Raw genomic sequence first — 26,768 nt, 5'->3', positions numbered from 1 at the left:
GGATTCATTTCACCACACACACCCATTCCACCTAATGAATGGTTGAAAAAGGCAGTTCTGAAATCTACAGCAATGCTGTACTCTTAGGACATATGTAAAGCACTCCTTACTTCAGTGATTGTCATATATTGATACCAAAGTACTAACGTCCATTGATATTTATTCCGAATATACCATGCTACCGAAATATGTCTGTCCATAAGGAGATGAGTTTTGACGTCTATTTTAAGGCAAGCAGTTCCCAGGATGAAAGGATTCCACCCTCATCTTGGTGCATTTCATGGCCCCCAATGCACAGAGGGTGTATGTCCTCTTTGAACGCCCTCTTCTGGTCTGGACGCAGTAAAGGTGGCCCTCATCCTTTGGGCACTGGTTTGGAAGCAAGCAGGTACACCGTGATTCCGTTTCTGTGAATGGGAAATGGCTTCGGGTCAGCTGAGCATGATTTCTGTTTGCTTGTTCAGAGCAGGGGTGGATCACTTTCTGGCCCCCAGATGCTGCTGAAATACAATGACATCATCCCCAACAAACATGGCTGATGGCCTGGGATGATGGGAGTTGTAGTTCAGCAGCATCTTTCAGGCCAAAGGTTCTCCACGACCTGATCAAAGGTTTATACAGTGCATCATCCTGTTTTCTACAGCGGCCAACCAGATGCTTATAGGAAACCCACAAGCAGGAAAGTTAAAAAAAGAAAAAAAGAAGAAGCGACAGTCTTTTCTTGCTGTTGCTTAGTTATTGGTTTAACTTATATCTGCTTTTCTATCAAATGGTACTCAGAGTTGATGAGCTCCATATGCTCCTCACTCCCCTCTAGCATGTGTAGAAACAGCCTTCTTGACTGCTGGACCTACTACTGGTTTCGTCTGCTCCATCCGCCAGAGCCTGTCTTTGCATGCAGGGGGAAGTCCTAACTCACTGAGGGTTTGAGACCCATCGGCTATCCTCACCTGGTTTAGCTGGCCAGTCAAAACCATTCCCAGGGTGTGGCTGCTGTTGCATGCTGACAGCTTCTAGGAGCCAGAGGAGAGAGCTGAGTGCAGGTTGGGGACCAAAGGTGGACAAATTACTCCAAGGAGCACAGTGTCCTCCATGAGAGGTAAAGGTAAAGGGACCCCTGACAGTTAAGTCCAGTCGTGAACGACTCTGGGGTTGCGGCACTCATCTCGCTTTACAGGCCGAGGGAGCCAGCATTTGTCTGCTCCACAGACAGTTTTCCCGGGTCATGTGGCCAGCATGATCACTTCTGGCGCAATGGAACACTGACACCACAGCAGCACACAGAAACACCGTTTACCTTCCCGCCAGAGTGGTACCTATTAATCTACTTGCAATTTTTGGCGTGTTTTTCAACTGCTAGGTTGGCAGGACCTGGGACCGAGCAATGGGAGCTCACCCCGTTGTGGGGATTCGAACCGCCGACCTTTTGATTAGCAAGCCCAAGGCTCAGTGGTACCCTACACACTATATAAAGTGTAAAAAATAGGGGATTACACCACATCAAATATGATCTTCGAATTGATTATAACATAATAATGGAAATGGTGTCCGTAAGCTCCTTTCGCATGACAAGGCCTCCTTCCAAGCATATATCACACATTCATTTTGACACATTGAGGGCATTCAATTGCAACGCCAACAGTGGTGGTTAATTTAGGAATACCAGCTAAAATACACATCACCTATTTCTGGAATAAATCAGTTGCACCTCCATTAGCAGAAAGTTTTTAATAGAACTTGGGATTTTGCCTTTGGGGCCATTCAGACACAATGCCCTCACCGCAATCTGACATGACAAGAGTAAGCCAGCACAAGCTTCAGGGTCCTACACTCCCTCCCTCTTCTCGCTGCACATGGTGCAAAAATAACAACAATACTAATAACAAAGTCTGAGCATAGCTTGTGAGAAACCGTAGTTTGCTTTTGCATCCAAACCTGACAACAATCCTCCATCTGACTCAGAGGCAGACTCAGAAGGAGCTGAGGCAATCGCTTTACCCTCCTCCCAGATAATCCAAGGTCAGATTATCAGGTTTTAACAGACCCTTCCAGGCCAGAGTACAGCCCTCCAATTGTATTATTATTATTATTATTATTATTATTATTATTATTATTATTTGGATTTATATGCCACCCTATACCCGGGGGTCTCTTAGCACCTCCTTAGCACCTCCATGCCATAGAAGTCAGAATAGGGCAACTGCTCTTTAAATGAAAATATGGTTCCTCAGAAGGAGCAGGGTTGAGGCCAGCCAGCCTTCATAAGAACTCACTAAGGTGTTGGGGCAATAACTCTGAGTGAATACTTCCCTGTGAGCTCTCCAGGGTGCTGACAAGCTGCCTTTTTGCCCTGGTTGGAACATGGTAGCTCCCTCCTGACTTGCCTTGCTATGGCCTTGCTTTTGGGGATGTGACCTCTGTCGTATCAGTAAGTGCCTGGTGTTCACCTGGCCTCCGCTATGACCCTAAACTGGGAGAAGGAGAGAGAGAGAAATCCAGCAGAAATGGTTTGTTTGGCTACAAACCAGGACTGCAAACTATGAGTACAGGCAAAACAGCAAACTCTCATCTGCTGCAAAACATGGCTGTATCAGACATTAGTCTTACTCAGAGTAGACTCACTGAAGGTCAACTAATTTCAACTAAGTTGTCAATTAATTTCAGTGGGTCTACTCTGAGCAGGGCCGGCCCACAACATTTCGGAACCTCGGGCAGAATGGCTCCTCCTCCCGTCCAGGGAAGAAGGGTTGAAGGAAGATCTACATCAAGAACAGGGGGGTTGGGAAGAAAGATTGACATTGGGATTGGCTGCCCTGCTGAATCTTGCCACCTGAAGCAGTTGCCTCACCTTGCCTTATGCGTAGGCCGGCCCTGACTCTATGGCTCAGTTGGATACAGCCCCATAACTAGAGCTTTCTAATATGTGTCTACATTTGGAGGAGGCAGCACTGTCTCTGCTCACTCTCCTAATGCGAAATCATTAGCACTAGCTGCTTTAAATCAGGTGTCACCTCCCTTGTCCATATTTTGAACCACCACTTGTAAATAATGTATAATGTTTTGTTTTTCTAATCTCTTCTGATGCAAGTGGAAGTTGCTTCCATCAATAAAACAGTCTAATGACAGTACTGAGACCAACCTCTTCTACACAGGGCTGCCTTGCCCTGTAGCAGTCAGATTGTAGCTGCAGAGGGAATATTATTTCTCTGCTTCCAATCACTATATGTTATTTTCATAAAGAAAAATAGTTCTCATCCAAATTGGAAGGATGAGCGAGTGTGGTTTTGCTTCAGGTGTGAAAGCGTCTAGAGTGGGTTCTGCTTCTGGCTAAAAGGAAGATTATCGTCTTGGGGGGGGGGGGGGAGAAGGGAGAATTTAACCAGACAAACCATCTTTTTCCTGGCAGAAAACTTATTCATGTGTTCTCAGCCAAGGCAATTTACGAGAAAACCCACAATTGTTATCACCCTGTTGCACAGCGAACAACAAGTTGCATAACAAACATTGACACAAGGCTTCGTTTTTGCAGAGATCTACTAACCAAAAAGGCATTTTCTTGCAGCCACTTTCCCCCTGAAATCCATAAATAAACATGGATCTCACACATGTTTCCCCCCCCACCTCATTTAAGAATATGATTTTGAAATGTCTTGGAAATGAAACAGCATGACCCTCTCCACATTTTTTTCCTACTCAGTAATAAGCCCTCTAGATTTCAGTGCCACTGACCTCTCAGGAAGTATGTGGAGGAGTGCAGAGGCATTAGCAAAATTATTTCAATAGTTGTAGGTTGTTCGCCCACTAGCAAACGGACATTTCAAAAGGCAGGTGACTTTCGGACCAAGCTTGACAAGGTGGGAGCACTTTTAGATGCCCAAGTGATAGCAGTGGCTAGAGGGGGTTAATCTCTTACCACCTCCAGGTTAGATTAATATGCTTTGCAAGGGGATCCATTGAAGGCAGTAATAATAATAATACCTTTATTGTCAATGTACAACCTGTGTACAGTGAAATTAACTGAACCTCCCCCCCAACAGAAACGCTCAATCTAATTGCACTCTGTGTGCTTGTCGCACAACACACCAACCCCGAAAGTCAGTTGCACTATATTATTTTCTATTCAGCAGTCTAACAGCCCATGGATAGAAACTGTTTTTAAGCCTGTTGGTACGACTGATTATACTTCTATATCTCCTGCCCAAGCTAGAAGAAGAGGTGCTGGTCTGGGTGTGAATCATCCCTGAGAATTTTTCTCGCTCTCTTAAGGCAACGATCCCTTGCAATGTCATCTAGCGGGCTCAGGGGACAGCTCATGATATCATGTGCTGTGTTCACCACCCTCTGTAAAGACTTTCTGTCTGTGGCTGTCAAGCCAACGTACCACACTGTGATACAATATGAGAGGACAATTTCTATTGTGGACCGGTATAAGGGTGGTGCTGTGGTCTAAACCACTGAGGGCTTGCTGATCGGAAGGTGGGCGGTTCGAATCCCCACGACAGGGTGAGCTCCTGTTGCTCGGTCCCTGCTCCTGCCAACCTAGCAGTTTGATAGCACATCCAAGTGCAAGTAGATAAAAAGGTACCGCTGCAGCGGGAAGGTAAACGGCATTTCTGTGCGCTGCTCTGGCTCGCCAGATGCAGCTTAGTCATGCTGGCCATATGACCTGGAAGCTGTACGCTGGCTCCCTCAGCCAGTAAAGCAAGATGAGCGCCGCAACCCCAGAGTCATCCGTGACTGGACCTAACGAAGGAGGTCACCAATTGTTGTGTAACATTGTTCTTTCGCAAGACCCTGAGAAAATGGAGTCTCTGTTGGGCCTTCCTAACCACCTGAGTTATATTGTTTTTCCAAGTGAGGTTTTCATTAAGGTAAACTTCCAGGAATTTAAAGGAAGAGAGTCATATGGGGACTCATAGCCCCATAAGGGGATTAATATATCCCATATCGAATGGCAGAGAGGCAATGAGTAGGCCTGAAGCAATTAGTCCCACCCTGACATCACATGCTCCTTCTCGGATTCTCGAGTTTACTGCATAAACATCTGCAGGGAGTAGGCTTCACATGTGTAGCTGCCTAACCAGAGGCAACCTCAGATTCTACAACTCTAATTGTTCAGGGTTCCAAACTCCCAGTTTGCAATCCTGGATTGTGGACAAACCACAGTTGGTAAGAATTGGATGCAAAGGCAAACTTTAAGTTGCAAGCTAATTTGACCAAACAGCAACAGGAAAATTAGTGTCATTGTGGATAATCAATTAATAAAATTAATTGTTACTATATGTGTGCTTGTGTTACACACACACACACACACACACACACACACTGTGATTGCTTGGATTTATATTCTGACCAGTGCTGGATTTACATATAAACTAAACCAGCTATAGCTCAGGGCATCACCCTCTTGCCCCTCCCCCCCAAAATTTGGATATACATTTCCAAAATATAAGATGAAAAAACAAAATGAAATAAAACCTACATACAGCAACAGTGTTTTGTGTTGTGTAGGCTGCTATTTGTTATGTGCAAATGGCTTCAGATACCTATTAGGTCCATAAATTGCCATATAACATATATTCAACGCAAAAAAACAGTGACAATTTGTTGTTGACAAAGGACAGCTGGACATATAAAGGGCCTCATTACCTTCAGTAGCCTAAGGCATCATGAAATCTAAATCCAGCCCTGATTCTGACGATAAAAGCATGCATCTATAGTGTTTCATAATTTAAGTATTAGCTGAAATTGTATATTTTCTCTAAACACTTAACTGTCTTTTTTTAACATGCCTTTCATTTTACGTTTAAAAAGTTCATCCTTCCAGGTCAAGAAACTTACCTGAACATGTTTCCCAGTCATAACACACATCATATCCACAAGGTTCTTTCTTTGTGCTGTTTGCTGAAAAGCTTGCCCTCTCGATGGCCCAGTTCAATGGCGTGTCATCATGGCAGGGTCCAGAATGGAGGAAATGGAACTGTTCGGAGCCATTGCACCTTTCAACCAGAAACTGGCAGCTCGGTTTTGTAAGGGCTTGTCCAGATGCCCCATCCAGTACACAGATCTCTTCAGAGTAGAGACTGTCAAGAGATAAGGGTGAGTCAATATGGTCCCACCGTTTCTTGCTTTTCTGCTTTTCTGAGGTGGCCTTTTAACAGACTAATGCATCCCCAGAACACCTGATCTTACTTTGCTGCTTTAAAAAAAATTACATTGAAAAGAGAAGCACACAGGCTTTCCACAGCTATTCCAGAGTTCAAGAGATGCCAAGGACTTTGCTGCTTCGTATCTGCACTTGTGTTGGGCTCCAATTTATGCCCTTGATCTATCACTAGGACAAAATTAAGTCATCATTACTCTTGACAGGTGCATTCATCTTACACACCTCACAATTACACAATAATTATTGCATTTTAATATTTTGTTGGAAGCTGCCCAGAGTGGCTGGGGAAACCCAGCCAGATGGGCGGGGTATAAAATTATTATTATTAGTAGTAGTAGAAGTAGTAGTAGTATTATATTACACCGGATAGAAATGCATCTCCCTTCACAACCATCCAGTTCTCCATAAAGTCCTTATTTAAGCATGAGATTGCAGGTATTAGGAATTTCAGACTCCTCCAGAAAGTTGATGTGCAATTTCCCCCTCATAGATCGCTGAGCTCCAGGCTCACCATCCCCCTTCTGTTACACTTGTTCTGATCTTATCTTTAACATCACCTTACGGCCACCATAAAGAGGAGTCAGGACTTTGGAGGGAATCATTAAAATATTTATTTATTTCATTTATTATATTTGTATACTACCCTTCATCCATAGATCTCAGGGCAGTTCACAGCATTTGAAATACAGTGTGTGTGTGTGTGTGTGTGTGTGTGTGTGTGTGTATGCTGGTGGCTTACCCTGGGCAGACCCTTTTGAACAATGGCATCAACACTTTAACAGAGGTCGCCAGTGTGGTGATCACGTGCCCACAAGTGCCCACCGTGGCCTTCCCTGATGCCCGCAGGGTCCCCTCTCTATATTAAAAATAGTTCTGAAAGAATAAGTCTATTGTAGGCCAAGAGAACAGGTACCAGTGTGTGTTTGGTTGCAGTTTTGCAGCCCGTGAAAGTTTCACAGGTTTGCAATGTGCCCACAGGCCCCAAAAGGTAAAAGGTTGACAACCTCTTCTTTAGAACAACAGCATCAACACATTTACCCTGTTTCTTTTGGCATTTTGACATCCGGTTGTTGTTTCAGAGAGCTTTGAGACCTCCCAGAATCTGAGATGGTTTTTCCTCCTGGTTGTTTTTCTTTGTGAAGCATCTTCTGCCAAATTGCTTTGTCACTTTTCTTTCTCTTGCTGTTGGTTTTACCTGATTGCTGCTGTCTAATTTGATTAGGTCCAGTTGATTAATTTTTTAAAATACTATTAAGCTTTGGTTATGGTGTGTGTGTTTGTTTATTTAGGGCTATGCAAAATTTGCTGGACCCAAAAGGTAGGATATGAATGTATTAACAAATAAATACGGGTGCACAAAGGATGGAGTGAAGATAAGCTGCAGGACACCCCTATTCTTATCACCAAATAAACTTTGACACAGATCATAATCTGTGAGGCAGAATGCACAACATCAGATGTGTATTATGTGGTCCACCAGGAATGCAACACCCCTCCTGTTTTTGCTGTCCTGCAACTACAGGAAGATTGCTGAGTAACCGTCAGGCCACAAGACCAGGCTTATGGTCAGTATTAACTTCATCAGGCTTACTTACTCACAGTCCTCCTCAGCAGATATACAAACGCATTGAGAGTCCACCTCTTTTTGTCCAAGTGGACAATTCCCTCTTGAATTCATCTGCCCATCTGAAGAAAAAGAATTAAGCAAGCATCACATATTGGCAGTTCACAGCTACAGGCTTCACGGTGGACTGCCAAGTAGGTGAGCAAAGTTTCATTATCCTACCTAGTCTGGAAGAAGAACAGAAGTTCTGGACAACCCACAGCCCACCAACCCTGTATCATTGCCTATTGAAGGTTTGACAGCCCATTGGGTCCCAGCTGGCTAGCAAGCCAGATTGAATAAGCCCTGAGTGGGACACCATATCCTGGCTGGTAGACAGTGTTTGATTTATTGTCTCACAATTTGTGCATGCTTGATTCAGAGCCAGTGGTTGTCCCCTACTAAGCCTTCAGCACAGGGTGAGGAAAATAGAGTAAATGGTGAATACATAAGAAGCCTAAAGTCATGAGTGCAGAAATTGGCATTGGTAGAGACTTACCTTCCTTGCAAGTCAGTGATGTCAAAACAGGAGGTGTCCATGATAGATCAGCCCCACAGGTGTACTTCTTTTGGCCAGTAACAACACGACCACCTGGGCAACTTAGGTGGATGATGTCCCCAATCCGGTACTGGAATTTAAATGGGGTGATTCTGATATCATCAGAGATGGGTGGTCTGGAGCAAGTCGACACTGGAGTTGAAGAGATAAATTTGGATGTCTGAATGAATAAGTTGATCTTTGGATGAAGGGTGGAGGGAGGTAAGAAACATCCCACTTCCTGAAAATGTAATGGGAGAACTGGGATAAATGTTGCACCCAATGCTGTTAAGTGTGTGTGTGTGTGTGTGTGTGTGTGTGTAATAGAGTTCTGCCTACACAATGGGACTTCACATTCCCTGTGCCCCCAGATCTGCTCTGCAATGGGCTGGGCAGCCTCTGGATCAGATTTTGGATGTGCATGAGAAGCTGCAGGTGGTGGAGAGGAGGAATGTGAAAACCCGTTGTCTGAGTCCGCTTCCACAATGTTGGATTCTGCCCATAGATGATAAGGAGCTTCACTTCTATTCTTTACACCAGAGACAGGGAATCTGTGGTCCTCTAGATACTGGTGGCCTGTAATTCCCATCGCATCTGCCCATTGGCCATGCTGGCTGGGGCTGATGGGAGTTGTGGAGTCCCAAGGAATATCTGGAAAGCCACGGGTTCCCCATCCCCACTTTCCACTAAAGCTATTCTGCTGCTTCTTACATTGGCACTCGACCGTGTGTTGATTCCATGTTTTGTCCGGCAGGCACCTGAGGAACTGGTACCCAACAAGGTTATAGCCACTCAGGCAGACCACTTCTGCTTCTTCTCCAATGGAATAGTGTGTTTTCTCATTCTGCAATCAGGGTAAGAACAAGTCATGAAGTGGGTGATTGACTGGCTAAATGACAAAAACTAGATGACCCCGAGGTCTAGTGTTGAGGGGGGAGAGAGGTAATAACACTTAATTAAGTATAACATGCAGCTCCTTCCTAAGCAGCAATGAGAAGATTAGAAGCAAAGCTGGGTTGTCACACACACCTCTTGGGGAAGGACAACACACCCCCACAGGCCACAAACCTGAATGGTTTTAAAAGCGTATTGGCCAAATTCATGGAGGTCAAGGCCTCCAAGCTGTTCGACAGTGGAATTTGCTGCCAAGGAGTGTGGTGGAGTCTCCTTCTTTGGAGGTCTTTAAGTAGAGGCTTGACAACCATATGTCAGGAGTGCTCTGATGGTGTTTCCTGCTTGGCAGGGACTCGATGGCCTTGTGGTCTCTTCCAACTCTATGATTCTATGATTCTAAGGCTATCAGTGATTGCTCTGCTTCCATGATTGGAGACAGCAAGTCTTCTGAATACCGGTTGCTGTAAACCACAGGTTGGGTGGGGAAAGAGTGCTTTTGTGCTTGGGTCCTGTTAGTGGGTTTCCAACAGGTATCTGGGGGGGGGGGGGCAAGGTGGGAACAAGATGCTGAACTAGGTAGGCCATTGGCCTGATCCAGCATGTTCTTACATTCTTACTCCAGGTCTTTTAAAATTGTGCCATGTTGCTACTGAATGGTCTCTCCATCTTAGGTTCTGGTGAACGTCTAACTAGTTCTGGCACATTTTAGTCTGTAAATGTAAAGGAGGTAAAGGGACCCCTGACCTTTAGGTCCAGTCGTGGCCGACTCTGGGGTTGCGGCGCTCATCTCGCTTTATTGGCCACGGGAGCCGGTGTACAGCTTCTGGGTCATGTGGCCAGCATGACTAAGCCTCTTCTGACGAACCAGAGCAGCACATGGAAACACCGTTTACCTTCCCACTGGAGTGGTACCTATTTATCTACTTGCACTGGCATGCTTTTGAACTGCTAGGTTGGCAGGAGCTGGGACTTGGCAACGGGAGCTCACCCCGTCGTGGGGATTCGAAATGCTGACCTTCTGATCGGCAAGTCCTAGGCTCTGTGCTTTAACCCACAGCACCACCCGTGTCCCTATTTTAGTCTGTACATGCTCACAAAACCATTTCAAAAAGGCGATTCTCATTAACATGTTCCAGAATTAGTTCCTTGAGCCAAAGCCTTTGCCAGATGGTTTGAGACACCCCTCCCCCTCCAAAAAACAAAACAAAAACCCTTTCTGTTGCTGTTTGTGAAATGTTCCTCACCCTGATGAATCCATTTTCTGGAGGTACTGGAGTCACGCATCCCAAGTCTTGTTCAGGTTGATACATATCTACTTCTCTTACGGCTTCATCGTCATTTATGCAAGGAGCCCCTCTGAAAATGCATGAGTTAGGAGCTTATTAAACAAACAAGAGTAATAGAGAAGACATTGCAGCCTTAGAGTGCAGTAAAGCTGTCACCCCTCCACATCAGCATGGCTTCATTAGTGTCAGGTTCATTTCTGTTTGTGTACACACCAGGTGGTGTTAACAGAGTGGGGGGTGTCCATGGAGAAGATTCTAGGTCCAGCTCCCAGCATCTCTAGGTATAGCTGGGAAAGACCCTTGTCTGAAACCTTGGAGAGCCACCTCCAGTCAGTGCCTTCCCCAACCAGATATTTTGGACTACAACTCCCATCATCCATTGCCATACTGGAGTTGATAAGTGTTGCAGCTCCAAAATCTGGAGGGCTAGATAGACCAGTGGCTTGACTTGGTATAAGACAACTTCCTGCATTCCTATGTACCACCCACCTCCTCCAGATTCGGGGAGGGCTCCAAAATGCTAGTGCCAGCACTATTTGGGTTGCACCCACATGGTGACCTTGAAAGGGGACTTCATTGTTTTTAATCCAGTGCACATTCACTCCCTCTGGTGCACTCACTTATCTTTATCACTCAGCACTGCAGGATCAGGGGATGGGGCAAACGTTAGGGTACAGTATGATGTGTAGCTTGAGCTTGAGCAAAGGACGCTGTCCACTGGTGGCACTGCATGGATGATGTGATTCTTACTTGTCTTCAAACAGTGAAATATAGCAGTCTTCCTCTCCTTCTCCATCACCTTCACAAGGTTTTCCTCCACTTGTGGGCGGGGGGTTGTTGCACAACCGAGTCCTCCTCCTCTTGAAAGATGCATCACATGAACTCCATGCAGACCAGCAGCTCCAGAAGCCATCTACTGCAACTAGCATTCAACACAACAAGGTGCAGATGTGAGCTCATCTGAATACTACTGGTATCAACAGAAAGCCTGTTACCAAACTCAGTGGTTGCATCCATATTTAATAATCCCAGTTTCCTGCTTTATGGTTTAGTGTGAACAGGCAGAAGTGTACTCTCGCATTGCCCGATCACGCCAGCTTCACTTCTCCCCTGGTGTGAGCAGAATAAGCAAACCCTAATAGGCCACTAACACTAGCCAACTTCAAGAGATGACTTGCTGGTTGTGACTTCTTAGGGGGAACAAATCCTGATCTCTGGTTCAGATGTAATGGGACACCAAGGCTTCTTGGATGGTTTGCCCTCTTCATGCCAGGGGAGGAGGAAAGCCTTAGAAACCGGACAAATTGCAGAAGCACAGCACTCATTCCCAGTAAGCCATGATAAGCAGAAAGTCTGGCTTATTGTTCTGGAAAGCCAGTGTGGCAGTGTGGTTAGGAGGACCTGAGAGACCAGGTTCGAATCCTCCAAGGTCACTGCCTCTCAACCTAACCTACCACACAGGGTTGTTGTGGAGATCAAATGAGGAGAGGGATGAAGCATGTATCATCACCTTGAACTCCTTGGAGAAAACGTTGCGGATTGGTGGAGTAAATGCTTTGCACGCAAATTATCCCCACTTCAGTTCCAGGCAGTGGCGTAGCGTGGGTTGTCAGCACCCGGGGCAAGGCAAGTAATTTGCGCCCCCTAACCCGTGGATTTGCGCCCCCTAATCCTAACCCCCAGATGTTGCGCTCGGTGCGGCCGGCCCCCCCTGCACCCCCCATGCTACGCCACTGGTTCCAGGCATCTCCAAGCAGGAGAGACCTCTTTTCTGAAACTCTGGAGTACTGTTAGCAGACATTGTAGACATTGCTGAGTTAGATCTGGCTTAGCATAAGGCAGCTTCCTATATCTGAATGCAGCAACTGAGTTTTGGTGTTCTCTCTCTCTCTCTCTCTCAGCACACCTTTTGTAATAATGTTGTCTCACCCCTTTCTGAAACCATCAAAAACAGTTCCACAGCCAATTCCATGATTGATTCATTCAACCAATCTGTGTATTAGTCATCTGACAACAAGTGTTCTCAAGGCGACATGGCGCACGAAAACAGATTTTTTAAAAGATCACGGTCCCATTAGAACAATGATTGATAAAGCAACTCTATAAACAAAGCGAGCACTTCAAAGCGGAGATCTATAGAGTGACAGATGACAAGTTTGCCTTGAGCCAAGTGTAATCAGGAGCAGAAAACCTAACAAAATAATAATTCTCAGCCTTTCCATTGTCGCTCTTCTTTTCTACTCCATGGCCCCATTAGCAGGTCAGATATAACCGGCTATGGAGGCACACCAAGGACTCAGCTATACAGCTGCAAATAAAACATTTTAATAGTGTTGTAAAGTGCATTGTACAAATGTGACACTAGATGGCGATGGTGAGCTATGGCAAATTCAACATATTTATCAAAACTTTTTTTTTTTTTTTTTTAAAGCATTTTTATGTTTTTTATATGTGTCTAGATTCCACTCAAGAAGCTCCTTGGGCAGCAATATTTTTTATGACTATCTACAAAGTCATGCTTGGGGGGGATTTCCAGGGTCCCTTGCAACACTGGGTTTTAGATGGCAACCTCTTTCATTGTGTACAGCTGTTGTCCCTTTGGCGATCACACAGGGTCCCCAGACGTTTCACCATCTATTGATCCCTGTGCCACCACTTTATTTCTCGCTGCCACCACCCAGGCCCTACCTGGTACAATACTGAGTCCAGTCAGGGTTAAATTGGAACATAAACTTTTGTTTATTTATTGCAGTTTAAGAAGCGTGTGATTTCATAAACGATATCGGTCAATTACAATCATGGGGTGCCTATCCAGACCTAGAACTTCCGCTACCTGCTCTCACTCACTAAACCACCTCTCAGATATTTACTTGTCTTCCTAGCCCCTAACTATTCCTAACTCAGCTTATTTCACTACACTAACTCAACCTACCCACAAACTCTATCCCAATTCACTCCCACTCCAACCCCCTTCGCCCCTCCCAGAGCTGGTTTTATAGTCCCTCTGACTCCACCCCCCTGAGTTCTGATTGGGTAACCTGTTTAAGTATTTCACCTCCAGCACTCTCTCATATGTTAACGTCACAGTCCCCTTGCCCCCAAAATAGCACTTTTCACAGGACTCCAGGAAACACCCCAGAGGCTGTGTCCTGCAGCTACATGGGGCAGCAAAAAATGTTGCTGGCCAACCATTCTGATATGTTCACTCTTACTTTCACCAGCTTGTGTCTCAACCATTTATCACTAGCACCAACATTCCAGGTGAGACTGCTGCAGTGCGTTGTACCTGGAGCTGCCTTTGAAGACCCCGTGATTACTTCACTCAGTACAAAATGTAGCAGATGGGTAGCCAAGGCTCAAAAGGTACAAGTCACCATATGCATGCTGAATACCTGACTGGTAGTCTGGGGCTCGTATCTCACAGTTATCACCGTAAGTTCCAGCTTTGCAGATACACAGGCATTCGGTCCCAGATAAAACAGGGTGACCATTGTTGGGGCATGGGGCACATCGGCATGGATCGTATTTCTCCATATATTCTGAAAAAGCCTTCCTGAGATTCCTGCGTTTGGTCACAGCACATGGGAAGTTCTTCACCAAATCCAAAATGGGGGTCACCTAAGAAGGAATTACGCAGAGTTTCTCAAATGTTGTCATGGTGAAATCCCCTAGGCCTTGTTTGGCCCTTCTCTATACAACCAAGAAAAAACAAATGTTTCTCTTGTCTTTTCTGCTTTTTCTGTACAAGGGCAGTTGAATTACAGGATCATGTCACTGGAAGAGGTGTCTAGTCCTATTGCCTATTCAGAGGAAGACCAGCCAGGTGCCCCAGCATAGATTAAATGAAATGGGAGGAATCAGGACTTCCACAGACAAGGAACAATTTTACATAAATCAGCACATATGCAAATGGAAAAAATAATAATCCCCACTTCTTCTTTTCTAGGAAAAGTGAGCATCTTACCATCACAATAAGACCTGTTTTCCTTGTATCTACTCTTTATTTTGGGATGCGGGTGGTGCTGTGGGTTAAACCACAGAGCCTAGGACTTGCCGATCAGAAGGTCGGCGGTTCGAATCCCCGCAACGGGGTGAGCTCCTGTTGCTCGGTCCCTGCTCCTGCCAACCTAGCAGTTCGAAAGCACGACAAAGTGCAAATAGATAAATGGGTACCACTCCAGCAGGAAGGTAAACAGCGTTTCTGTGCACTGCTCTGGTTCACCAGAAGCGGCTTAGTCATGCTGGCCACATGACCCAGAAGCTGTACGCCGGCTCCCTCAGCCAATAAAGCGAGATGAGCGCCGCAACCCCAGAGTCGGCCACGACTGGACCTAATGGTCAGGGGTCCCTTTACTTTACTCTTTATTTTGCTTTCTATCTCTTACCTCAAAGTCAACCACCACTGGGTTTTCCTTGGTTGATTCCATCCAGTCGGTAAAGATAGTTTGCCCCGGGAAAGACCCTTTTTTCTCCCAGCCTAGCGCTGCAGCATACTGTGCCCTTCCACCCTTGACGAAGGAAATAGACCGTTCAGATGACTTCAGCATGGAACCTAAGATGGATATGAAATCAGCAAATGCAACACACACAGAGAGAGAGACACAGAGTAAGGTGATGAGCGATGGTTATGAACTGGAAGTTCCAGCTGCCAACTGGGGGTACCAACTGGGGGTGCCTTACTTCCTGTACCCTTCTTGGTCTGGGCCTTGAACCGGTCAGTTAGAGGAGGATCCATAATGCAAGAGTGGCCTCTCAGCTATAGTACTGACTTGAGTGATGTCAGCTGACCCCACAACCAGAAAGTGATCAGCTGACTTCGTAAACCATTGGAGGGGGACCAATACCTATTCCACCCACCGTCCCTCCCTCCCTTTCTGTCTCATTTGAGCAACTTCTTACAATGGCTAGTAACTGTCCTAGCTCCCACTAGATGCAGAACTCAAACTTGGATTACATTTTCGTCCAGAAACTCTGATGTTAATTGCTAGTGTTTTGAATTTTATTGTATTACTTTCTTCCTTAGTGGGTCATGCAAACCACTATTCTGAATAATGCTTTTCATAGGGTAAAGGGGCACTGGGGGGTGATATTATAGAACCAAGTGTGGGAGGCAGCCTGCAAAAGTTTAGATACTGGTCAGACTTGGCCAGTGGTAACCAATATGGTGTCTTTCGGACGACACTTCCCGACAATTGTGACCATTTGGTCATGCTGCCCAAGGTTGAATTTCAACAGCTCCTAGAGGGCACCACATTGACTACCCTTGGACTAGTGACTTGGGAATCTTGAATGCAGAATATGGGGAGCCCTAGATGCGGGTGGCACTGTGGGTTAAACCACAGAGCCTAGGACTTGCTGATCAGAAGTTCGGCGGTTCGAATCCCCGCAATGGGGTGAGCTCCCATTGCTTGGTCCCTGCTCCTGCCAACCTAGCAGTTCAAAAGCACGTCAAAGTGCTCTGGTGGGAAGGTAAACGCCGTTCTCGTGCACTGCTCTGGTTTGCAAGAAGCAGCTTAGTCATGCTGGCCACATGACCCGGAAGCTGTACGCCGGCTCCCTCGGCCAGTAAAGCGAGATGAGCACCACAACCCCAGAGTTGGCCGTGACTGGACCTAATGGTCAGGGGTCCCTTTACCTTTACCTTTAGGGTAGGATAGCTACCTTCATAGCTCTCGGTCATTTTACTTCTGACGCAATCGTAATGAACATCTGTTCTCTTAATGAAGAAAAAATAGGTTCTTGTCGTTTCTGTTCGCACACAGCGTACCATTTGTTGCTGGGTTAAGCCTAGACACCATTCAACAGCAAAAATAGCAAATGACATTTCACAAAGGAGAACTGAGCATCCACGATATCAAGCACAATGGCATCTGATCCTTGAAAGTGGTGGTTGTCAGGCTGCGGCCAGCAGCTCACACTCAAACCACAAAGCACGTTTGAAATATTCTTCCACTATGAGAATGTCACGTTTTTCTTTCTTTCCCTTTTTCAAGAGGAAGATCCAGTATCTCATGGCTGTGCAGGAAATTTAGCTTTCCCGTTGTTCTAATTTAGATTCCCTGCTAAAGCTAAGAGGGTTTGGAAGAAACAGCTCTATCACTTTAACCCATTTCTTGCCCCCCCAAAAGCATTTCCTTTATATCCATTTTTCTCTCCCCCTCCCACATGGAAGTGTAGTTAGAGGAAAAGCAGTATTTTACCCTTTTCCAATACACATTGAAAATCACCCCATCCCATTTCACCCCATGTTTGAGGCTGGGGCAAACAGGACTCACCACTTCCTACAAAATGTTATTTGGATTTCACTAGTCTGGAAGCAGAGTCGCTATCTCACTTCCAGCTTAAAGCAGTCTTAAAGTCTGATTCTTTTATTCTTGATTCCAAGCAAACTCCACAAACCCAGGGTAGAGAAATGTTCCCAGACTCATGTTTCCCCATTCCATTCTCTGTTCCTTGAAAAAGTACCAATTATTGTCTCACGATGTAGATAGGCATACCTGAATTTTTTGTCTGCTCTTCACTGTACTGGTAAAGAAGGTCGTATTTGCCTCCCATTGAGCCAGATTTGTAGTAATGAGTCCCAAAGTCATCAAATATGCGGCTGTAAAGGGCATAGTTGTATTCCAGAGGCAGGCTGTTGAGGGCCTGTAAAAACACTCCAGAGAGGTGCAAGCCCGACGGCTTCACTGTGAAATTCGACACAGCAATCACCTTATGGACCCTAATGAAGTTGGAATTCTTGGAAATGGAAAAAGATTGATCATGATGAGAATTATTATGTCGTCTCTCCCCCACCCCTCTGCCCTGGCCTTAAAAACAACAACCCTATTTATCCTCTCTGGCCTATACAATGAACAACTTGGTCGAGGGTGGGAAACTGGTGGCCCTCTAGATGTTTGCTGGACCCCAACTCCCAACAGCCATGCTGTCTGGGGATGATGAGAATTGTAGTCCAAAACCTCTGGAGGGCACCAGGTTGGCAAAGGCTGTCTAGCACAGAGCTTCCATTTATCTGTGAAATCGTCATACACCATATATGCTCACCGGACTGCTTTGATCTGCAGAACTGGAACTGTTATAGGTGCCACATAATAGTCATTCCACACTTGCAAGAAATCATCTTTTACATGTGGCAGTCCCTCCCTGCCACATCAAGCAGGCAACTTTACACTTTTAGGTAAAGTTTTTTTTACACTTTACACTTTTAGGTAAAAGCATTTTTGTTTAAGCAAACCTATGCAGATATGTTAAATATTTGCATGTGTTTAAATCTGTGTTTATTTTATCACTGATTTCAATTATTATTTGACCGTTTTAAATACCTGTTTTTAACTGTCTTTACCAATAATTTTATTGTTTTACTCTTTTCATAAACCACGCTGAGTTGTTTTTTTAAAACAATCGAGCAGTGTATACCTTTTATTTAAAAAGCAAACAGACAGACAATGAATAAACAGGAAGCAGCCTACACAAAGGGCTACACATTCTCACCATTTTGTGGGATGCTTTGATGGCTTCGCGGAAGGAACTCGATGCCGTAGTTTCTGTGTTTGACGTTGACCCCCATAAATACGGGATTCCCCAATTATCTTTCCCGTGTCCCCTGAAATACTTCATATTGCTAGAAGAACATATCATGGATGTTAACTCTGTATAGTAATTTGTTTTCAGGTCATCTTCCTGATGCTTCACCTGTCAAGAGAGATCCACAGATTCATGTTTGGGTTGGAGAAGACCAATGGAAATAAAAGCCTCTGGCGTACAGCCAAGTGAAATAAATGTGTTGCTTTGCCAAATTGCTTTAAATATAAACTATGTGATAAGTTACTTTTTAAAAAGCCATTGTTTACAAAAGAAAAGAAAATGAACATGGATTTCAAAGAAAAACAATATTATGAATTGGTACTGTTCAGAATTTTATACCATTCATACAGAATTTAACTTCACCCCTGGAGGCTTACTGTCTCACAAGACAGACAGATGCCAACAACAAGAAGTCTACAGAATTTTGGACAATTTTATATACAAGTGCTGGTATAGCACAGAGGCGAAGAGATCGAAGGCTCGCTGGCCACCTTAGTTGCTAGTCCTACAGAAGGCCTTGCCAAGCCACCTGAAAGTGGACAGACTCAAGGTTTGCAGGCACACGAAATGTGCTCCTTTTGTCTTCACTCTTCAGAAGGACGCAGCTCCCGCCATAGAAAGAAAAATCCAAGACTTCTCCTCGACTCTCTCCTGCCAGAATATGGTATCTAGAATGAAAGGTGGATTAAGCAAAATTGTGATTAAGCAAATAAAGATTAAAAAGGTAAAGGTACCCCTGCCCGTACGGGCCAGTCTTGACAGACTCTAGGGTTGTGCGCCCATCTCACTCAAGACTTCCGGGTCACGTGGCCAGCGTGACATCGCTGCTCTGGCGAGCCAGAGCCGCACACGGAAACGCCGTTTACCTTCCCGCTAGTAAGCGGTCCCTATTTATCTACTTGCACCCGGGAGTGCTTTCGAACTGCTAGGTTGGCAGGCGCTGGGACCGAACGACGGGAGCGCACCCCGCCACAGGGATTCGAACCGCCGACCTTTCGATCGGCAAGCCCTAGTTGCTGAGGCTTTAACCCACAGCGCCACCCGCGTCCCGTAAATAAAGATTAGATTACCTTTAAATGATAGAAAGCCTTTGTTGCTGTCTTGCACCTAATTTGAACCAAATCACCAAATTTGTTACACGTCATCTAAAAAAGTACCACAAAAACAAACACCTCAGGACTCCAGGGTGGTCTCACCTTCATGGATACTCTGGTGGGGCCCTTGCTTAAAGTTTGATTACCCTAATTCATAATTTTTAATGTAAATATACAGCATATCCCACAAGTGTCCCAGAAAAACAGAGACATCCCGTTTTTTATCGCAAGAGAACGGCAGCCATTTTGGTTGCTGGGATCTTGCGCAATTTTGCGCTGTCTTTTCAGGGCCGCAATCTTGTGTGGCAAGCCAAAATAGACATTTTGGTGCACTGTGTCTGAGAAAATACTTGGGGGGGGGGCACAGTGCAAAATCGTGCAAGATCACGGCATCCAAAATGCTCTCACAATAAACAATACAGTATAAGCACTTGTGGCATTTGTACAGAGCCCCCGGTCATCTCACGGACTATTGACCCGTACACCACTAATCCGTTGCCACCAACCAGGTCTTCCCCGGTAAAATCACTTAGTCTCAGTCAGGTTCTTAAGTTAACAAAGAAGAGTGTAGTTTATTGCAGACACAAATAAACTTTGTTGTTGTTTAGTCGTTCAGTCGTGTCCGACTCTTCGTGTCCCCATGGACCAGAGCACGCCAGGCACTCCTGTACTGCATTCAAAACGTTGTTACTCTTTACCTTCTCTAAGGTTACTCTTTACCTTCTTTATCCTGTCTCTAACTCTTCTATCTCCCCTCACACAAGAACCAACTGCACTGTCTCTCTGTTTCCAACTGTCTGCCAGCTGCTTTCCCAACTGCCTTTCCCAACCAACCAACTAAAACCAACCAACCCAAACCTTGGGCTAAGCCCTTTTATAAACAGGCAGGCTCTGCTTCTGGCTTTTCTCTTGGACTACCTATTAACTCTTTCTCTCCCCCTGTACAGACATTTTCAAACAAACGGCAAACACCACAGCACTGCTCCCCCTGTAGCATCACATTCACCTAAATTGCCCCTATGAAGCCCAAGTGAAAGCAATATACCCCAGGCCCATGAGCTGCACACTGGGTATGGTCTTGACTGTTGAGCGGCAGGTGTTCTTTATCCTCCCACAGTGCCTTTCATCTGAATTGTCTCCACAGTCATTGTCTCCATTGCATCTCAGTTGTCTGGCAACACAGCGACCTGTTTCGGAGGAAGAACAGCAGGCATGACGACTTTCAGGTACGAGTAAGCCTCCCTCACGGCACAGCTCAAGTTGTGCTAGCTAGGACTAATTGAACAGCCCAGCAGTGTATTTAATGACTACTTCAACAGATCATAACCACATGTGGGAGAGAGGTTGTTTTTCATTCTTATTTTCATTATGTATTTTGTGCTTTTAAATATTGTATTTTTATGTTGTGAACCACCCTGAGACCCACAAATGAAGGGCGATATACAGATTTAATAAATAATAAAATACTAACAACAAGAAGAAATGTGCTGGTTTAAGAACCCGCAAAAGAGCACTCAAAATTGACAGGCCCTGAAGTAAAACAGCATCATAGAATCCCTGTTCCAAGCATATATATAGTTATGTTTTTTTTAATTGGAAAAGGGTTGCTTTTGTTTGTTTTATTTGTTTTGAGGGCGCTAAATATGTTTAGAAAGTTTGTACGAGTTTAAACTTGTTTTAGTCTTTCCTGTTGTAGTTTTAGCTTTCTGTATGTTTTAAATTGTGGTTGCAAATCTTTTAGCGATAATTGTTTTATTTTTATTTTTGTAAATTGCTTTGAGGTATTTTCTACAATCCAGCAGTATATAAATTTTATGAAATAAATAAAACAAATAATACTTTTTGGAGTAGTGGCGGTGGTTCTGAGCATCATCAGTTTTTCTTCTGTGAATTGGTTATTTTGTGGGGGGCACAACAGTTTATTATTTCCAGATGTGTCCTCTCACCCAGAAAAGTTGGTGACCTCAGGCTTTGAGGTTCAGAATCCATGAGATAGAAATAGAGATGATGATAGATGATAGATAGATAGATAGATAGATAGATAGATAGATAGATAGATGATAGATAGATGATAGATAGATGATAGATAGATAGATGATAGATAGATGATAGATAGATAGATAGATAGATATAGATATAGATATAGATATAGATATAGATATAGATATAGATATAGATATAGATATAGATAGATGATAGATAGATAGATAGATAGATGACAGACAGACAGACAGACAGACAAACACAGAGAGATGTATAAATGCAGAAAATACCATTTTCACACTGGAACTTGTTCCCACAATTGACTTCCTCTATCCTGCATAACTTTGTGGGGAAGCATCTCCGGAAATCTGTCATCTGCTCAGTACAGGATTGACCTCCAAACTGAGACGGCTGTACCAGAGACCTGACACGAAACTGAAACAGATGGAAATACAAGGGTGGAATCTTCCCACCTATGTCCATTTGACTTATGAGCAACCGCATATATGTGCAGGGCTGACTCATGCCAGAGTGCTGGAAAAACGGGGCACCTCGGGATCCAATCAGAAACCAGGATTGGCTTCTGTAATTCTGGGACATCTCACTTCAATCAGGATTGTTGAGTGGTATGGTATAAGATCCTCCGGGCTTGGCTCAGCGGGTTAGATCTCGGCTGAGCCGGGAAGGGGAAGTCACAACTGTGTAGCCAATGCTGGCTCAAGACATTTTGCTGCCAGAGCCGAAGGGCAAGATGGGGGTCCCAAGGCAGAAACAGAAGCCAGTGGAATGACATTTGAACCCTACTTTAGTACTGGTGTCTTCCACTGTACTTGAGGGCAGCAGGCTAGCACATAGCTGTCAATCGTCCCTTAATTGGCTGGAAACTCCCTTATCCCAGCGCCGTGTCCCGCGCTTTAAGAGATGATGTCTCTTAAATTTCCCGGGTTTTAAAGGAAGCAGCTCCTCTCTCTCTCTCCCTGCCAGCCAGGGAGGAGGGAGGCTCCAACTGGGTTGCTTGGCTGCGTTGCTCACCCTTTAAGGAGTCTAAGAACGACTGGGGGGGGTGGAGCTTGCACGCCTTGTGCTGATCAAATCGGCCGTGTTGCCTGGGAACTCGCCTTTGCTCAGCGCTTCCCAGCGGAGAGGTGATGGTGGTTTTCCTTGCTGCATCCCCTGTGCCGGGTTGCTGCGCTGTGGGAACCACCACTTGAGGCTTCGTTTGGCTGCTGGCTGGGCTTTCTGCCTTTGGCTCGGAGGGGCTCAGAAGTTGAACATACCTGTGCTTGGAAAATCCCTGATTTTGGCTGCTGATCCCTTATTTTCGAGGCTGCTGGTCCCTTATTTTCAAATCAGTAAGTTGACAGCTATGGGCTAGCATAGGGGTTATAGGGCAGGCCACATGGTACTCACAGCTTTGGCCACTCCCCGCACCTCAGTGTCTGCTGCCTGAGGCACAAAGGCAGATTACAGAGTTCTTGTTTTTTCATGTGTCCCTGCAGTCAAATTGCTTACTTGCTTTTTAACGCATGGGTCACACTCTGACCAGGAGCCCCAGTCACTGATCTGGCAGTTGATGGGGCAGACTTGCTGGTTGCAGGCTCGCGTCTCTCTCCACGTGCACAATCTGTCGCAAGAATTCTTATAATAGTAGGCATCGTAGCTGCTTTCCCTGCAAGATGAAGGTGCTGCAAATCAGTGCTGATTCTTAATGGCCCTAAACGGCCTTGGTCCTGTATACCTGAAGGAGCCCATTGTTCAGCCCGGATCCTGAGATCCAGCACTGAGGGCCTTCTGGCGGTTCCCTCATTATGAGAACTGAGGTTACAGGGAACCAGACAGAGGGCCTTCTCAGTAGTGGCGCCCACTCTGTGGAACACCTTCCCTTCAGATGCGAAGGAAATAAGCAGCTATCCTATCTTTAAAAGACATCTGAAGGCAGCCCTGTTCAAGGAAGTTTTTAATATTTAATGCTGTACTGTTTTTAACATTTGATTGGGAGCCGCCCAGAGTGGCTGGGGAAACTCAGCCAGATGGGTGGGGTATAAATAAATTATTATTATTATTATTATTATTATTATTATTATTATTATTATTATGTCGGGGAAATGGTGGAGCGGGGTAGGGGAGGGTTTACATACAGTCAGTCCCAACCCTGTCATATTCATTCCAGGCATGGACAGGGCCCTCCCTTGCTGGCAACAAGTATCTTGACCACCCACCCCCTCCAGTCACATGGGGAGTATGAGAAAGGGCCCTATGCAATTCTCCACTTATGTGCATAGGACTCCTCAGCATGAGGCAGGAATCCTGGGCCTGTCAGGATGCCCTTCCCATGGGAGAGTTCTATATATGTCATGGAATCGTAGAATTGCAGAGCTGGAAGGAACTCCGAGGGTCATCTCGTCCAACCCCCAGCGATGCAGGAAACTCAGCACATGGTCTCCCATCCAATCTGAAATCGCACCAGACCCTGCTTAGCTTTGCAAATGTGCTAGAAGTTTTATTGCTGCACCACGGATCTTTACTGCATGACACCCATCCCTCCACTGCCCCCTGGAAAGCTCTGTTGGGGAGGGGTGGTCCCAGAGGATTCCTTGTCCAGGACCCTCTTGAATGTGGCCCTTGCCAAAGCGTTGGTTACTGATGGAAGCAACTAATGTAGGAAGCTTTTGCTTCCTTTCCTAACCCTCTCCTTTCTGGTTTGTCAGACAAAGCAAATAATAATTATGAATGGATGACTATATAAATTCAAATTATTGCTGTTAAGAACTTCATGACAGTAAGGGCTGTTCAATAGTGGTACAGACTACCTTGGAAGGTGGTGGACTCCCCTTCACTGGAGGTTTTTAAACAGAGATTGGATGGCCATCTGTCAGGGATTCTTTAGCTGTGATTCCTGCGTTGCAGGGGGGTTGGACTAGATATGGTAAAAGTAAAGGGATGCAGGTGGCGCTGTGGCCTAAACCACTGAGCCTCTTGGGCTTGCCAATCAGAAGGTCAGTGGTTCGAATCCCCATGACGGGGTGAGCTCCCGTTGCTTGGTCCCTGCTCCTGCCAACCTAGCAGCTCAAAAGCACGCCAGTGCAAGTAGATAAATAGGTACCACTGTGGTGGGAAGGTAAACGGCATTTCCATGCACTCTGGTTTCCATCACGGTGTTCCATAGTACCAGAAGCAGTTTAGTCATGCTGGCCACATGACCCAGAAAGCTGTCAGTGGACAAATGCCGGCTCTCTTGGCCTGAAAGTGAGATGAGCGCCGCAACCCTATAGTCGCCTTTGACTGGACTTAACCATCCGGGGTCCTTTACCTTTTTACTAGATATGGATTCCTTCCAACTCTACAATTCTATGATGATGATTATTTCTATAGCATAATTCTGGAAATTAAGTATGAGTTTGTTATTAATGAAGGTGAGATCTTTCCCCCCCTCTGATGTTCTAAAGGTGGGGAGGAGATCTTGCTAGTAATTGCTAATACCAACCTTGATCTGGTTTGCATCCCATGATTACAAGTCTGTGAACAGCTGGACCAGGAGCTCCATGGGTAATGGTCACAGTAGCACCCAAAACCTTTCCTAAGTACAAGGCTCAGTAGGATAAGGAATACCAAGCTGGTTCTCTCCATCGCCTGAAAGCGTCCAGTTACAAAGAATATGCAAATAAGTAGTAGTAGTAGTAGTAGTAGTAGTAGTAGTAGTAGCAGTAGTAGTAGTAGTAGTAATGTAAGAATAATTTAATTCACTGTTTTACTTGTAGGAATAGTCAATAAATACACTATCCTATTTCCAAGAACCAATAGTATGTCCTGGATAATCTTTTACACACCAGTAAGGACACGGGTGGCGCTGTGGTCTAAACCACAGAGCCTAGGGTTTGCCGATCAGAAGGTCAGCGGTTCAAATCCCCGTGACGGGGTGAGCTCCCGTTGCTTGGTCCCTACTCCTGCCAACCTAGCAGTTCAAAAGCACGTCAAAGTGCAAGTAGATAAAAAGGTACTGCTCCGGCGGGAAGGTAAACGGTGTTTCCATGCACTGCTCTGGTTCACCAGAAGCGGCTTGGTCATGCTGGCCACATGACCTGGAAGCTGTACGCCGGCTCCCTCGGCCAGTAAAGCAAGATGAGCACCGCAACCCCAGAGGTGTTCGCAACTGGACCTAACATCAGGGGTCCCTTTGACTTTACCTTTAAGGGTCTTCATTGGGCTGTGGTGTTGTTGTAAACCCTGAGCATGCTGACACCTCCACCATTTTTCTTGATGTCTCCATTTCTGTCTGTACTCACTAGTTGCATTTGCAATTAGACAGAGTGTGGTGTATGGGGTGTTAGGCGAAGGGTAATACCTCTGTTGGGTTCATGTTGTTTTCCTCCTGGGGCAGTTTACCTTTGGTCCCCAAACTGCCCTCAGCACTCTCCTGTGGCTCCTAGAACTGTCAGCATGTTACAGTGGCCACATCCCAGGAACGACTTTGATTGACCATCTAAACCAAGTGAGGGTCGCCAATGAGCCTCAAAACCTCAGTGAGTTAGGGACTTCCCCTGCATGCAAAGACAGGCTCTAGCAGATTGAGCGGATGAGACCAATAGTGGGTCCAATGGTCAAGAAGGCAGTTTGTGCACATACTGTAGAGGGAAGTGAGGGGCTAATGGGGCTCATCAACCTGGGAAGGTAACCCATCTAGGAAAACGCTGATCCTAAACCTCCACTGCCTTGTGAGATATTTTCAGAAGGAAAGGCTAAGAAGTAAACCCTACACAAATCCAGAGTGGATTTCCTAAAATGGTTGGATGGTACCTTGTATGCCTCCTTCCAGCAACTCCTGCAGCCAAGCAGGTGCCAAAAGCATTGCTCTGCTTTCCTGTGGACCACATCACCGAGGCAGAGAGGGAGGTCTTGTCGTCTGGGCAGCCCAGGACCTCTCTACACACCATCCAGGCTTGTGTCCTGGGGAGGTCACTTTGGTGCTGCTAACACAGCAGTTTCACTTCACCCCTGGAGAGGCACTCACAATGTCGCTCGAAACAGACAGATGTCAACCAAAACCTTAACTAACTGGAATCTCTGTGTCCAGAAGCAACAGACAGAAGGCCATTTTCAAGTCATTTTAATTCACAATATACATTTAAAGCATATTCATTCAACGTATGTTTAAAGCGCATGACTTCCCCCAAGGAATCCTGGGAACTGTAGTTTGTCAAGGGTGCTGGGAACTGCAGCTCTGTGAGGACGAAACTACAACTCCCACGATTCTTTGGGGGAAGTCAAGAGCATTGAATGTGCTTTAAGTGTACACTGTGGAGCAGTTCTAGAGGCATTTGGATGTCCTTTGTTTATAAAAGAGGTTGCTGATCTCAATAAATCTTCATGTGACCCAACATGGCAATTCGCAGATTTGCATATTTCCCTGAATGAATGCACATAAAGCCCAATATGCAAATGAATCAAGCATCTGTCAAAGAGAGACTTACCCTGCTTGGCCAAAAACCATGTATAGGAAGCCACAAAATGCCAAATCCACTTGGTAAGAGAAAGAGAAGATTTGCAGATTCAGTCCCTCGGTCTACTCACAATTAGTATTGAATTATTTTCTTTTCTTTTAGCTGGCTATCAAAACTAGAAA

The 26,768-nt window shown here is 45.4% G+C and overlaps 1 protein-coding gene across 1 annotated transcript; it reads right to left on the bottom strand.

Annotated features, from left to right (window-relative positions):
- Positions 1–143: 143 nt before the first annotated feature.
- Positions 144–26,765, bottom strand: LOC310659387 (complement component C6-like). The gene is made up of 18 exons (XM_083402753.1): positions 26,617–26,765; positions 24,633–24,778; positions 22,661–22,817; positions 21,439–21,583; positions 20,211–20,352; positions 18,601–18,739; positions 17,979–18,179; positions 16,985–17,225; positions 16,149–16,274; positions 14,873–15,039; positions 13,880–14,105; positions 11,238–11,409; positions 10,446–10,557; positions 9,019–9,151; positions 8,269–8,460; positions 7,762–7,852; positions 5,842–6,083; positions 144–407 (listed from the first exon to the last, which is right to left on the bottom strand). Exons 2-18 carry the CDS (start codon positions 24,773–24,775, stop codon positions 226–228), a joined length of 2,811 nt encoding a protein of 936 aa, XP_083258879.1. The 5' UTR covers positions 24,776–24,778; positions 26,617–26,765; the 3' UTR covers positions 144–225.
- Between the last annotated feature and the right edge of the window lie 3 nt (positions 26,766–26,768).

This window comes from Podarcis tiliguerta (genome assembly GCF_965153285.1).
Source record: "Podarcis tiliguerta genome assembly, chromosome: 11".
In the NCBI taxonomy this organism is placed as follows: Eukaryota; Metazoa; Chordata; class Lepidosauria; order Squamata; family Lacertidae; genus Podarcis; species Podarcis tiliguerta.
This window is presented reverse-complemented; position numbering and strand designations above follow the sequence as displayed.